General features: G+C 40.8%; 1 protein-coding gene across 1 annotated transcript in view; it reads right to left on the minus strand.

Moving 5' to 3' along the window:
• Window positions 1–221: 221 nt before the first annotated feature.
• lamb3 (laminin subunit beta 3) overlaps window positions 222–14,303 on the minus strand; it is a 42,542-nt gene continuing 28,460 nt past the window's right edge. The window contains 8 exon segments of the mRNA XM_080425027.1: window positions 222–442; window positions 4,871–5,033; window positions 7,102–7,278; window positions 9,663–9,804; window positions 10,713–10,920; window positions 11,360–11,504; window positions 12,591–12,794; window positions 13,721–13,929. Of these exon segments, the coding sequence (XP_080281153.1) occupies window positions 306–442; window positions 4,871–5,033; window positions 7,102–7,278; window positions 9,663–9,804; window positions 10,713–10,920; window positions 11,360–11,504; window positions 12,591–12,794; window positions 13,721–13,929 (1,385 nt within the window). The 3' untranslated portion in view covers window positions 222–305.

Raw genomic sequence — 14,303 nt, forward strand, 5'->3', positions numbered from 1 at the left:
TGGGAGAACCGTTACCCCAAACACAGGCATCAGACATTAACATATCCTCTATAACGTGTTTTATTGGAAAGATTGACCCCCATTACTCAAGAAAAGACACCAGATACTGTATGTTGGATAACTCTACATAAACCCTCCAATAATTAACACAATTTGACCAAGACCACATCGCTTTAAAACTTTGCTTTTGACCTTGAAAAAAAGTGAAATGTTACACTAAATCCATGAACAGAAACCTTTAATATATGATGTAGGAGGGTATTAGGACCAATAAAAAACTATATCACATTACTATTGCTATTGGTCTAACTACATGTAGCCAGCAGATGGGCTTTGGCTCTGATGGCAGCCAGTAACCCTTGTAGCTTTGCATCCAGACCCTGGAGTCTCTCTGACTTGTGAAGCACTTGATTCTGCAACCTCTGCAGAGACTCTGCCTTCCCTGGAATGACACAAGGAACAACATATATAAATATATTTATATACAGCTTGTTATCTCCTATTGGTTTGTGTTTGTTTGTTTTCATGACGTGGCACCAGACGGATCAGCCTTCGGTCAGTCGGTCAGTCAGTCAGTCAGTCAGTCAGTCAGTCAGTCAGTCAGTCAGTCAGTCAGTCAGTCAGTCAGTCGGTCAGTCGGTCAGTCTGGTGTGTGTGTGTGCATGAACTAATCTCTCAAACTGCTATTATGTTTTTATGTAATTACATTGTGGGGGTTGTTGTGATCGGGCTGAAACATCAGCCAAACTGGTAAAATGGTCTGAGTCGTGTGTCCGGGTAGCTCAGGCCGTCGGTAGAGCTTTCGACCACAAGGTCACGGGTTTGATCCCGGGCACCGCCAACCGAGCTGGTGGTAGGTGTTGTTGTATGTAATGGGAGCTGGTGGTAGGTGTTGTTGTATGTAATGGGAGCTGGTGGTAGGTGTTGTTGTATGTAATGGGAGCTGGTGGTAGGTGTTGTTGTAAGTACTGCGAGCTGGTGGTAGGTGTTGTTGTAAGTACTGGGAGCTGGTGGTAGGTGTTGTTGTAAGTACTGCGAGCTGGTGGCAGGTGTTGTTGTAAGTACTGTGAGCTGGTGGTAGGTGTTGTAAGTACTGGGAGCTGGTGGTAGGTGTTGTTGTAAGTACTGTGAGCTGGTGGTAGGTGTTGTAAGTACTGGGAGCTGGTGGTAGGTGTTGTTGTAAGTACTGCGAGCTGGTGGTAGGTGTTGTTGTAAGTACTGTGAGCTGGTGGTAGGTGGTGTTGTAAGTACTGGGAGCTGATGGTAGGTGTTGTAAGTACTGGGAGCTGGTGGTAGGTGTTGTTGTAAGTACTGTGAGCTGGTGGTAGGTGTTGTAAGTACTGGGAGCTGATGGTAGGTGTTGTAAGTACTGTGAGCTGGTGGTAGGTGTTGTTGTAAGTACTGTGAGCTGGTGGTAGGTGTTGTTGTAAGTACTGTGAGCTGGTGGTAGGTGTTGTAAGTACTGTGAGCTGGTGGTAGGTGTTGTTGTAAGTACTGTGAGCTGGTGGTAGGTGTTGTTGTAAGTACTGGGAGCTGGTGGTAGGTGTTGTTGTAAGTACTGGGAGCTGGTGGTAGGTGTTGTAAGTACTGGGAGCTGGTGGTAGGTGTTGTAGGTACTGTGAGCTGGTGGTAGGTGTTGAAAGTACAGGGAGCTGGTGGTAGGTGTTGTTGTAAGTACTGTGAGCTGGTGGTAGGTGTTGTTGTAAGTACTGGGAGCTGGTGGTAGGTGTTGTTGTAAGTACTGGGAGCTGGTGGTAGGTGTTGTAAGTACTGGGAGCTGGTGGTAGGTGTTGTAGGTACTGTGAGCTGGTGGTAGGTGTTGAAAGTACAGGGAGCTGGTGGTAGGGGGGGGGGGGTCTAGCTCATTGTAACGGGACAGACTCCCACGTTCTCGGCTGACAATAAGCCCCTCCCACTTACTCACTTTGAACATGTAGCCTACAGTAAATCATGATCAGACCTACATTTACCCTGAAACGTGTTGTTTATGAGACAGAATGACTGGCTTAGCCACTAGACCGCATGTTGAGAAACAGTGAAGGAGTCGTTCACATGGTATAATGAGCTCTATGCACTGCAGACATATGGTAAAGAAACTGGGCCTCTTCCTTACTTCCATCTTGTGTACAGGTACATAAGAGTAAAACTTATGTTGGTTTGGCTTCCTTCAGCAGCAGCATAGATAATAACAATAACAGAATGATGATAAAAGGTTTAAAGGAAAGAAAAAAAGGGCAAAAAGAATAAAAAGAGCATCATCAAATGTACATAAATAAAACTTGGTATATTGTATACACCAACATCATGTTTTCTTCAGTAGCTGCCACCTAACCAGGTGTTACCAATGATACTAATGAAAGCTCTGTTCCATTCTGGTCAAACTGGAAACACTCTGCTACACCAGTGGGTCTCAAAGTGTGGTCCAGGGACCCTCATGGGTCCTTGAGGCGGGTGTAACTCTGAGAGAGTACAAATGGAACCAAATGGACCCATTAGGGTCCATTTGGTTCCATTTGTACACTCAGAGTTATGCAGGGGTCCTTGAAATTAAAAAGTGTGAGAACCACTGTGTTACACTAAATGGAACAGAGCCTTCATTAGAACCACTGTGTTACACTAAATGGAACAGAGCCTTCATTAGAACCACTGTGTTACACTAAATGGAACAGAGCCTTATTAGAACCACTGTGTTACACTAAATGGAACAGAGCCTTCATTAGAACCACTGTGTTACACTAAATGGAACAGAGCCTTCATTAGAACCACTGTGTTACACTAAATGGAACAGAGCCTTATTAGAACCACTGTGTTACACTAAATGGAACAGAGCCTTCATTAGAACCACTGTGTTACACTAAATGAAACAGAGCCTTCATTAGAACCACTGTGTTACACTAAATGGAACAGAGCCTTCATTAGAACCACTGTGTTACACTAAATGGAACAGAGCCTTCATTAGAACCACTGTGTTACACTAAATGGAACAGAGCCTTCATTAGAACCACTGTGTTACACTAAATGGAACAGAGCCTTATTAGAACCACTGTGTTACACTAAATGGAACAGAGCCTTCATTAGAACCACTGTGTTACACTAAATGGAACAGAGCCTTCATTAGAACCACTGTGTTACACTGAATGGAACAGAGCCTTATTAGAACCACTGTGTTACACTAAATGGAACAGAGCCTTATTAGAACCACTGTGTTACACTAAATGGAACAGAGCCTTCATTAGAACCACTGTGTTACACTAAATGGAACAGAGCCTTCATTAGAACCACTGTGCTACACTAAATGGAACAGAGCCTTCATTAGAACCACTGTGTTACACTAAATGGAACAGAGCCTTCATTAGAACCACTGTGTTACACTAAATGGAACAGAGCCTTCATTAGAACCACTGTGTTACACTAAATGGAACAGAGCCTTCATTAGAACCACTGTGTTACACTAAATGGAACAGAGCCTTCATTAGAACCACTGTGTTACACTGAATGGAACAGAGCCTTATTAGAACCACTGTGTTACACTAAATGGAACAGAGCCTTATTAGAACCACTGTGTTACACTAAATGGAACAGAGCCTTCAATAGAACCACTGTGTTACACTAAATGGAACAGAGCCTTCATTAGAACCACTGTGTTACACTAAATGGAACAGAGCCTTCATTAGAACCACTGTGTTACACTAAATGGAACAGAGCCTTCATTAGAACCACTGTGTTACACTGAATGGAACAGAGCCTTATTAGAACCACTGTGTTACACTAAATGGAACAGAGCCTTATTAGAACCACTGTGTTACACTAAATGGAACAGAGCCTTCATTAGAACCACTGTGTTACGCTAAATGGAACAGAGCCTTCATTAGAACCACTGTGTTACACTAAATGGAACAGAGCCTTCATTAGAACCACTGTGTTACGCTAAATGGAACAGAGCCTTCATTAGAACCACTGTGTTACACTAAATGGAACAGAGCCTTCATTAGAACCACTGTGCTACGCTAAATGGAACAGAGCCTTATTAGAACCACTGTGTTACACTAAATGGAACAGAGCCTTCATTAGAACCACTGTGTTACACTAAATGGAACAGAGCCTTCATTAGAACCACTGTGTTACACTAAATGGAACAGAGCCTTCATTAGAACCACTGTGTTACGCTAAATGGAACAGAGCCTTCATTAGAACCACTGTGTTACGCTAAATGGAACAGAGCCTTCATTAGAACCACTGTGCTACGCTAAATGGAACAGAGCCTTATTAGAACCACTGTGTTACACTAAATGGAACAGAGCCTTCATTAGAACCACTGTGCTACGCTAAATGGAACAGAGCCTTATTAGAACCACTGTGTTACACTAAATGGAACAGAGCCTTCATTAGAACCACTGTGTTACACTAAATGGAACAGAGCCTTCATTAGAACCACTGTGCTACACTAAATGGAACAGAGCCTTCATTAGAACCACTGTGTTACGCTAAATGGAACAGAGCCTTCATTAGAACCACTGTGTTACACTAAATGGAACAGAGCCTTCATTAGAACCACTGTGTTACGCTAAATGGAACAGAGCCTTCATTAGAACCACTGTGCTACGCTAAATGGAACAGAGCCTTATTAGAACCACTGTGTTACACTAAATGGAACAGAGCCTTCATTAGAACCACTGTGCTACGCTAAATGGAACAGAGCCTTATTAGAACCACTGTGTTACACTAAATGGAACAGAGCCTTCATTAGAACCACTGTGTTACACTAAATGGAACAGAGCCTTCATTAGAACCACTGTGCTACGCTAAATGGAACAGAGCCTCCATTTTCTTTCCAATATGGCTGCCGTGCATGGAGTCGTGTGTAACATACCCGCTAGAGAGTCCGTCATGAGTCCAGTGTCTCTGGACAGAGAAGCCGCCATGTCCTGCAGCCTCTGGAGGCGTTCCCCCGGCGAGCTAGCCCCGTCGCCACGCCCACTGTTGGCGTTGGCGGCCTTGACCTTCGCCAGCTGCTCCTTCAAGGTCAGTAAGTCCTGAACACGAGTGAAATACACACACGTCAAACACACACGTCAAACACACACGTCAAACACAAACGCACGCGTCAAACATACGCGTCAAACGCACACGCCAAACGCACGTGTCAAACATACGTCAACATGGAATTAAGACTTCAGACTTTTTGCACTGTCTGATAATTATATTGTACTCTATTGTGAATGATAATTATATTGTACTCTATTGTGAATGATAATTATGTTGTACTCTATTGTGAATGATAATTATGTTGTACTCTATTGTGAATGATAATTATGTTGTACTCTATTGTGAATGATAATTATGTTGTACTCTATTGTGAATGATAATTATGTTGTACTCTATTGTGAATGATAATTATGTTTTACTCTATTGTGAATAATAATTATATTGTACTCTATTGTGAATGATAATTATGTTGTACTCTATTGTGAATGATAATTATATTGTACTCTATTGTGAATGATAATTATGTTGTACTCTATTGTGAATGATAATTATATTGTACTCTATTGTGAATGATAATTATATTGCACTCTATTGTGAATGATAATTATATTGTACTCTATTGTGAATGATAATTATATTGTACTCTATTGTGAATGATAATTATATTGTACTCTATTGTGAATGATAATTATATTGTACTCTATTGTGAATGATAATTATGTTGTACTCTATTGTGAATGATAATTATATTGTACTCTATTGTGAATGATAATTATATTGTACTCTATTGTGAATGATAATTATGTTGTACTCTATTGTGAATGATAATTATATTGTACTCTATTGTGAATGATAATTATGTTGTACTCTATTGTGAATGATAATTATATTGTACTCTATTGTGAATGATAATTATGTTGTACTCTATTGTGAATGATAATTATGTTGTACTCTATTGTGAATGATAATTATGTTGTACTCTATTGTGAATGATAATTATGTTGTACTCTATTGTGAATGATAATTATGTTGTACTCTATTGTGAATGATAATTATGTTTTACTCTATTGTGAATAATAATTATATTGTACTCTATTGTGAATGATAATTATGTTGTACTCTATTGTGAATGATAATTATATTGTACTCTATTGTGAATGATAATTATGTTGTACTCTATTGTGAATGATAATTATATTGTACTCTATTGTGAATGATAATTATATTGCACTCTATTGTGAATGATAATTATATTGTACTCTATTGTGAATGATAATTATATTGTACTCTATTGTGAATGATAATTATATTGTACTCTATTGTGAATGATAATTATATTGTACTCTATTGTGAATGATAATTATGTTGTACTCTATTGTGAATGATAATTATATTGTACTCTATTGTGAATGATAATTATATTGTACTCTATTGTGAATAATAATTATATTGTACTCTATTGTGAATGATAATTATATTGTACTCTATTGTGAATGATAATTATATTGTACTCTATTGTGAATGATAATTATATTGTACTCTATTGTGAATAATAATTATATTGTACTCTATTGTGAATGATAATTATATTGTACTCTATTGTGAATGATAATTATATTGTACTCTATTGTGAATTGTATCTTGAATTGATCAAATAAATCAAATCAAAGAGACACACATAAACATAAGGTCAGTAAGTCCTAAACACGAGTGAAACATACGTCGACACATATAAATGTGTGTATGTTGGTGAATTGGCTTTTCTCTAAATTAATGCGTTACTTCTTTCAGGATCTGTCTCTCAGTGTTTTATTCTGTAGTTTTTAGTTCCTCTAACCTGAGCACGCACACACACACACACACACACACACACACACACACACACACACACACACACACACACACACACACACACACACACACACACACACACACACACACACACACACACACACACACACACACACACACAATTCCTCTAACCTGAGCACACAAAGACACACACACACACACACACACACACACACACACACACACACACACACACACACACACACACACACACACACACACACACACACACACACACACACACACACACACAGTTCCTCTAACCTGAGCAGCAGCGTCAGCCTCATCCTTGGCCTTCTCGCCGTCACCAGATGCATGCTGGGACAGCTGGTCTCCAGCCAATAGCAGAGCTTTGAGCTGAGTCAGCTGAGGTTTCATCCTCCCTGTCAGCTCTGACACCTGCTCTAGAGCACCCTCTGCTGGAGACAGCTGAACCAGAGCCTGGAGAGGAGAGGAGAGGAGAGGAGAGGAGAGGAGAGGAGAGGAGAGGAGAGGAGAGGAGAGGAGAGGAGAGTTTTCCATCTGATTGTCATTTATTTTAAACACTTTAACCCTATTTTTTGAAAGATTTTCATAAATTGAGTTCATTCTTCGATAATTCTGACCAATTTTGAAAAATAAAGAATTCTACTACAACCCTCCTCACCTCGTCATTAAAGGGTTAGTTCAGATTTTTTGAGTATTTTCTGTAGGAAATACTTACCAGTGGTTGCAAAGGTATTAATTGATTGCCCGAGTCCCGTGGTCAGAGTTATGGTCCGGTTCTGATAAATATGAAGTAGTTCCGGTAGATTAATAGATTTGGTGGGGGCCGCTCATTCAAAATTAATTAATTTAAAAAACTATCGTCATTTGTATTGTTGACCTATTTCTACCATATAGAGCAGGTTTCGTTAAATTTCGACCCCTCTGTCACATGGTACTAATGTTTGTGTCCAGAATCACTGCGCCGCGGCAGCCTACTCACGCACAAAATATATGACGCAAAAAATAGTACCATATGACAGAGGGGTCGAAATTGAACGAAACCTGCTCTATATGGTAGAAATAGGTCAACAATACAAATGACGCTATTTTTTTAAATTTATTTATTTTTAATGAGCGGCCCCCACCAAATCTAGTAATCTACCAGATTTACTTCATATTTATCAGAACCGGACCATAACTCTGACCACGGGACCCGGGCAATCAATTAATACTTTTGCAACCACTACATTAAAGGAGAATTCCGGACAAATTAAGTGTTATCTTTCATGTCTCGTTACTCACCTAGCGACGTAAAAAGTGGCGTTCTTTTTTTCCATATATTCCCCTGTCGTCATTTTTTAAACACCCTCCGTTGTTATAATGGGAGCGCGTGGGGTAGTGAAGTTTGTCTATTATAACCGACGCAATGTTATTTTTTTCTCTACTACGATTCATTGTAGAGTCTCATGATAGTCAAACATGCGCTGAAAATTCCTGCGAGCCTGCCGTTAATGGCGAACGATTTAACACTGGTTGCTTGTTTCCAGAATCTGGCAACACGAGTTGCCAGGTTCTGGAAAGAAACAAGCATCCAGTGTTAAATCGTTCGCCATTAACGGCAGGCTCGCAGGAATTTTCAGCGCATGTTTGACTATCATGAGACTCTACAATGAATCGTAGTAGAGAAAAAAATAACATTGCGTCGGTTATAATAGACAAACTTCACTACCCCACGCGCTCCCATTATAACAACGGAGGGTGTTTAAAAAATGACGACAGGGGAATATATGGAAAAAAAGAACGCCACTTTTTACGTCGCTAGGTGAGTAACGAGACATGAAAGATAACACTTAATTTGTCCGGAATTCTCCTTTAATGGTAAGTAGTAACAGTAACAGAAAATACTCAAAAAATCTGAACTAACCCTTTAAGTTCTACTACCTTAACCAGGGTGTCATTAAGTTCTTCTACCTTAACCAGTGGCATTAAGTTCTATCACCTTAACCAGGGTGTCATTAAGTTAACCAGGGTGTCATTAAGTTCTACTACCTTAACCAGGGTGTCATTAAGTTCTACTACCTTAACCAGGAGGTCATTAAGTTCTACTACCTTAAATAGACTACACCATGAATTTTTACTTTTCCTTATTTTTTGTGTGTTTTTGTCTCCCCTACCTCTCTTCTATCCCAAAAAATACCCCAGTTTGAACACTCAGGCTTTCACAGCATATCTGGGGTTTTATGTAAATTGGTCTCAAAACAGACCAAACTGATTTTCACCCAGACGTGACGTCACGTCTGGTAAAATCCCTCCCGTTTTTTCAGTTCCAACTAATATATATATATATATATATATATATATATATATATATATATATATATATATATATATATATATATATATGTATATATATATATATATATACATATATATATATATATATATATATATATATATATATTCTTTAACTTTTTTTTAATTTTTAACCAGGAGATAACATGCATACAAACTGGCTCAATAGCGCCCCGTGCCAAACAGGACAATGTGGTATTGCAGGTGAAAGTGCTTTATAAGCCAGAGAGAAGTTAGTTGGAATGAGTATATCTGAGGCTTGATTTAGGCTCAAACCTTTTGAAAAACCTTTTGAGGGACATAAACAATATGATATTAAATATTATTATTGTTTTTTAAATTCATGGTGTAGATCCTTTAACCAGGAGGTCATTACGTTATATTACCTTAACCAGGAGGTCATTAAGTTATATTACCTTAACCAGGAGGTCATTAAGTTATATTACCTTAACCAGGGTGTCATTAAGTTCTACTACCTTAACCAGGAGGTCATTAAGTTATATTACCTTAACCAGGGTGTCATTAAGCTTGTCTATGATGCCCATGGTGTGGTGCAGTTTGCCCTCCAGGCCAGAGAGGGAGCCCTCTGCTGAGCTGAAGCCGTCCAGGAGACCGTCCACATCGGCCTTCACTCCCACTGCTGCGTCCCTGAAAACATCACAATACAATATATGCTCTATAGTTTAGTTTCATGTACATATTATTATTATTTTAAACGATGCTGGTTCTTGGTTTAAATGTGATCCTAGTTTACTGAGACACTAAACTGACTCTATGTATTCTATGTATGTGTTTACCTTGTTTTACTTTTAAAGGGATAGTTCACTCCCTTTTTTCTATGGATTAGTCACACATAGAGACTTGAATTCATGGAATAGTTTTAGTTTTTGTCTCATTCCTAAGACAATGGTTTGATGACCGGCGGCAGCAGTTCCGGTAGGAGACACCAGTTCCCAGCATCGAAACCCTACGAAACTTCCTAGGTGCACTTAGACGGCCAATAGGGACAGGCTAAAATTGCTTAAGCCCCGCCCCCTCTGTGTCCCTATTGGCTGACCTTTAAACAGCCATAACTCCAGTTCCCAGCATGCTACACTTCCGAAAATTCCCTAGGTGCACTTAGACGGCCAATAGGGACAGGCTGAAATTGCTTAAGCCCCGCCCCCTCTGTGTCCCTATTGGCTGGCCTTTAAACAGCCATAACTCCAGTTCCCAGCATGCTACACTTCCGAAAATTCCCTAGGTGCACTTAGACGGCCAATAGGCTGACATTGCTTAAGCTAAGTAGCCTAACTTTCAGCTGATTGCCATACAGACTTGTATCGTGGACAAAGCTGTGATCGCTGCTTGCAGCTTTAATTATGTTTATAATGTTATTATGTTTTTAGATATATTCTGGTTTTGCATGTATCTCCCATACAGCTCATTGATGATGCATTCAGATTTGAGTATGGAATTTGTACACCATGTCTATGGTACCGTGTGTATGTGTGTGCGTGCGGTGGGGTTATGTTGACCCTCTGTAAAGGGGTCTGTCCGTCAGTCAGTCAGTATACCTGGCGTCCCGGGCGTCTTGCAGCAGCCTCCGGGCGGCGTCCAGCTGTGGCCCCGCCTCCCGCAGCACGGCGCCGCTGTCCGGCAGCGCGGCCGCCAGACGCTTCAGCTCCTCCAGCTTCCTCCTCAGGTCAGCCAGGCTGAGAGGAAGTCTGGCCGACAGGATGAGGTCACTGACCTCTCTGATGCTCTGGAGAGGAGAGGATGGATCTGGAGGAGAGGAGAGGAGAGGAGAGGAGAGGAGAGGAGAGGAGAGGAGAGGAGAGGAGAGGAGAGGAGAGGAGAGGGGAGGAGAGGAGAGGAGAGGAGAGGAGAGGAGAGGAGAGGAGAGGAGAGGAGAGGGGAGGAGAGGGGAGGGGAGGGGAGGAGATTAGGGTTAATTTTTCTTTTTTGGTAATATGGGGTTGCGCCAAGACACTGCTTGGTGCAAAATGAATTTCCGCAAAGACAAATAAAGCATCTATCTATCTATCTATCGATCTATCGATCTATCGATCTATCGATCTATCTATGTCTAGCCAGGGGCGGGATTCAGAGGAGCACATTAGCTGATTTGATTGGTTCATAGATGTGGCACGTAAAGACGGATGATTTGATTGGTTCATAGATGTGGTATGTAAATAAGAGAGGTCATGTGATTGGTTCTTACCTGACAGGAAGTCCTTCAGGTCTTTGATGACATCACGCGTCTCTTTCAAATCCACTTCCAGGTCGTCTCTGGCCAACTTAATCCGATTGGCCAGCTTCTCCGTGGATCGCCTCACCTGATTGGTCGTTCCCTGTGTTTCCTTGAGCTGAGGAGATTAAAGCCGCAACTTTTATTTTATATTAAAGGATCTTTCATGCAGTAAAATGAAAGCTAACTTTGGTTATAATTAAATGAATTGTATTTATTATTAGACAGAGCTTAAAACAACATGTTGCACCACGACACGTTGTGAGCTTGTAGATCAGTTATTTTCGAATGGATGGACGTATACAAATAGGGCTTAATTATTAGTGTATGTTTTATAATAATAATAAAATGTGAAAACAGTAGCTAGTAGCTAAAGATGAAGTAACTAGTAGTTAAAGATGTCAAATAATCGTAGCTGAGTATAAAATACAATATTCTCCTCTGAGATGTAGTGGAGTAGAAGTATTAAGTGTTGGAAAATGTAACTACAGTACTCGAGTGAAAGTCATTTGAAAACTTGAACTACAGTACTTAGGCTACATCTGGTTATTTTAAATGGCCAGACGTATAAAATATGGACAAGGTGGTGAAAAGCTGTACAGTTTTTTATATTTTTTTTTGCTAGGAACTTTTTGCTGTGCTAGATCGTAGATCTGCTATTTTTGAAAAATCGTTAAAAAATGAGCAAATCTTTGAATACACGAAATAGTTTGAGATGATGGGGGTCCGGGGTCAAATACATATCATTTCGGGGTTCCTTGATGTGAAAAAGTTTGAGAATCACTGATATGACATCATACGTTTCTCAGAAAACTGTTTTAGAAGACGTTTGTAGCATCAGCCTTAGGAGTTAATGGGTTAAATGTACAGTATGGACGGTACCTTCTCTTCAGGTGTTAATGGGTTAAATGTACAGTATGGACGGTACCTTCTCTTCAGGTGTTAATGGGTTAAATGTACAGTATGGACGGTACCTTCTCTTCAGGTGTTAATGGGTTAAATGTACAGTATGGACGGTACCTTCTCTTCAGGTGTTAATGGGTTAAATGTACAGTATGGACGGTACCTTCTCTTCAGGTGTTAATGGGTTAAATGTACAGTATGGACGGTACCTTCTCTTCAGGTGTTAATGGGTTAAATGTACAGTATGGACGGTACCTTCTCTTCAGGTGTTAATGGGTTAAATGTACAGTATGGACGGTACCTTCTCCGTAGCGTGTGTGATCTTCCGGGTCAACCTCTCCAGTCGGTCCTTGACCTCCTCGGCGTCGGCCAGGCTCCTCCTCCCCAGAGGCAGCGCCCCGACGCAGCCGTCCTCCCCCCCGGCACAAGGTGGCGCCGGAGGGCAAAGCTCTCCGCCGTCACACTGCAGGGGGGTGCACGGGGTCGCCCGCTCACTGCCGCACACCTATAGGATGACGAGGGTCACATGATGCATAATTAAGGGGTTAACTCATTCAGTGCCAAATTTGCCCGATATGCCCCCTATTCCCGCATGTCTGAGTAAATACCTCCAAACAGTTAGCCACACCCACAGTCACAACACTAGAGGGAGCGTTAACAACGATCTGGTACCACCCACCCACAAAACAAACATGGGCAAATTCTCCTTCTACAGCACTGCCACCCAGGGTTGGAATAGTCTGACCCCATCCCTCAGAAAGTGCAGTTCGCTGGGCTCATTTAAAACAGCCCTGAAAATTCACCTTTCAGGAGGCCAAGAAAGGAGGTAGTACTATTTTCCCGTTGGACAGACGACCCCCCCCTCCCCCCCCTGTTCTTGTACATAGTCTTTTATTTATTTGTTTCCACCTTTTTTGTTTTTGATGTACATAATGTTATATTTTACCTGTTTTTTTTTTTTTTTTTGTAATGATATTTGAACTGTGGTGCCACTATATATATGTCTATGAATTGAATATCAAGCAAGGACCTCGTTGGAAACAAGACCACAAGGACTTTTATGGACGGACCTTTTAATTTTTTTTTTAACTGTGCTGTTTTACATTTTTTTGCCTAATAAAATATTCAATCAATCAAATAAATGCCAATGACGTGTAACAGTGGAACGATGCTCGTTTCTTAGTTAAAGAGTTGTATGTTTTTTAACAATCTGGAAACCCTTTGCCAAAGAAAACAGCGCCCTTTTCACCATTTTTCAAAGCCATAGCAGATCTACAAGCTCATAGCGCGGCACTCGGTGCCGCGCTATGAGCTTGTAGATCTGCTATTTCTTCGAGTAGCCATAAAGTCATCTAAAAAATGACACAGATGCGTTCCTGGTCTTAAAGGGTTAAGAGCGACATGTTGTAAATGGTCAAACGTTGGAGGCACCTGTTTGGCGGCGGGACTGAGGTCCGGTCTGGACAGCAGGTGGCGCTGCAGCTTGTCCAGGTCGTTGGTGTTGTGAGGCTGGACCTGGTCCAGCAGGGCGGTGGTCTGGTCTCTGGCGGTCTCTGAGCGGGTCACTGTCCGCCCGCCGGCCTCCACGACACCGAGCGCACGGCCGGACTCGCCGTAGGCCTTCTGGACGTCTGAGAACGCTGAGAGACCAGAGGATGGACACAAGCTCTGTCGTTAACAAAAGGAGTAGTTCACCCCAAAAAAAATACTTATTTTACAATAATTTAATTATTGTCTCAGGAATGCGACAAAAACGAAACAAAATCTCCATGAATTCAAGGCTTCATGGGATTTAATTGATAGAAAATAAGTCAACGCAGCATCACAATCATTTTAAACCCTTTATACATTTATATGTTGGCTATTTAAAACATAGCGTATACGTAAACGTATTTGAAAAATATCGAAAATGTTTGTAAAATGTTGAATACTAAATTATAATAAAGATTTAAAGGAGAATACCACTCATTTTCAACATTGAACTATGTATTGAATACACTTTAGAGCTATTGTG

The sequence above is a fragment of the Gymnoscopelus braueri genome (genome assembly GCF_963280865.1).
Source record: "Gymnoscopelus braueri genome assembly, chromosome: 3".
NCBI classification, from domain to species: domain Eukaryota; kingdom Metazoa; phylum Chordata; class Actinopteri; order Myctophiformes; family Myctophidae; genus Gymnoscopelus; species Gymnoscopelus braueri.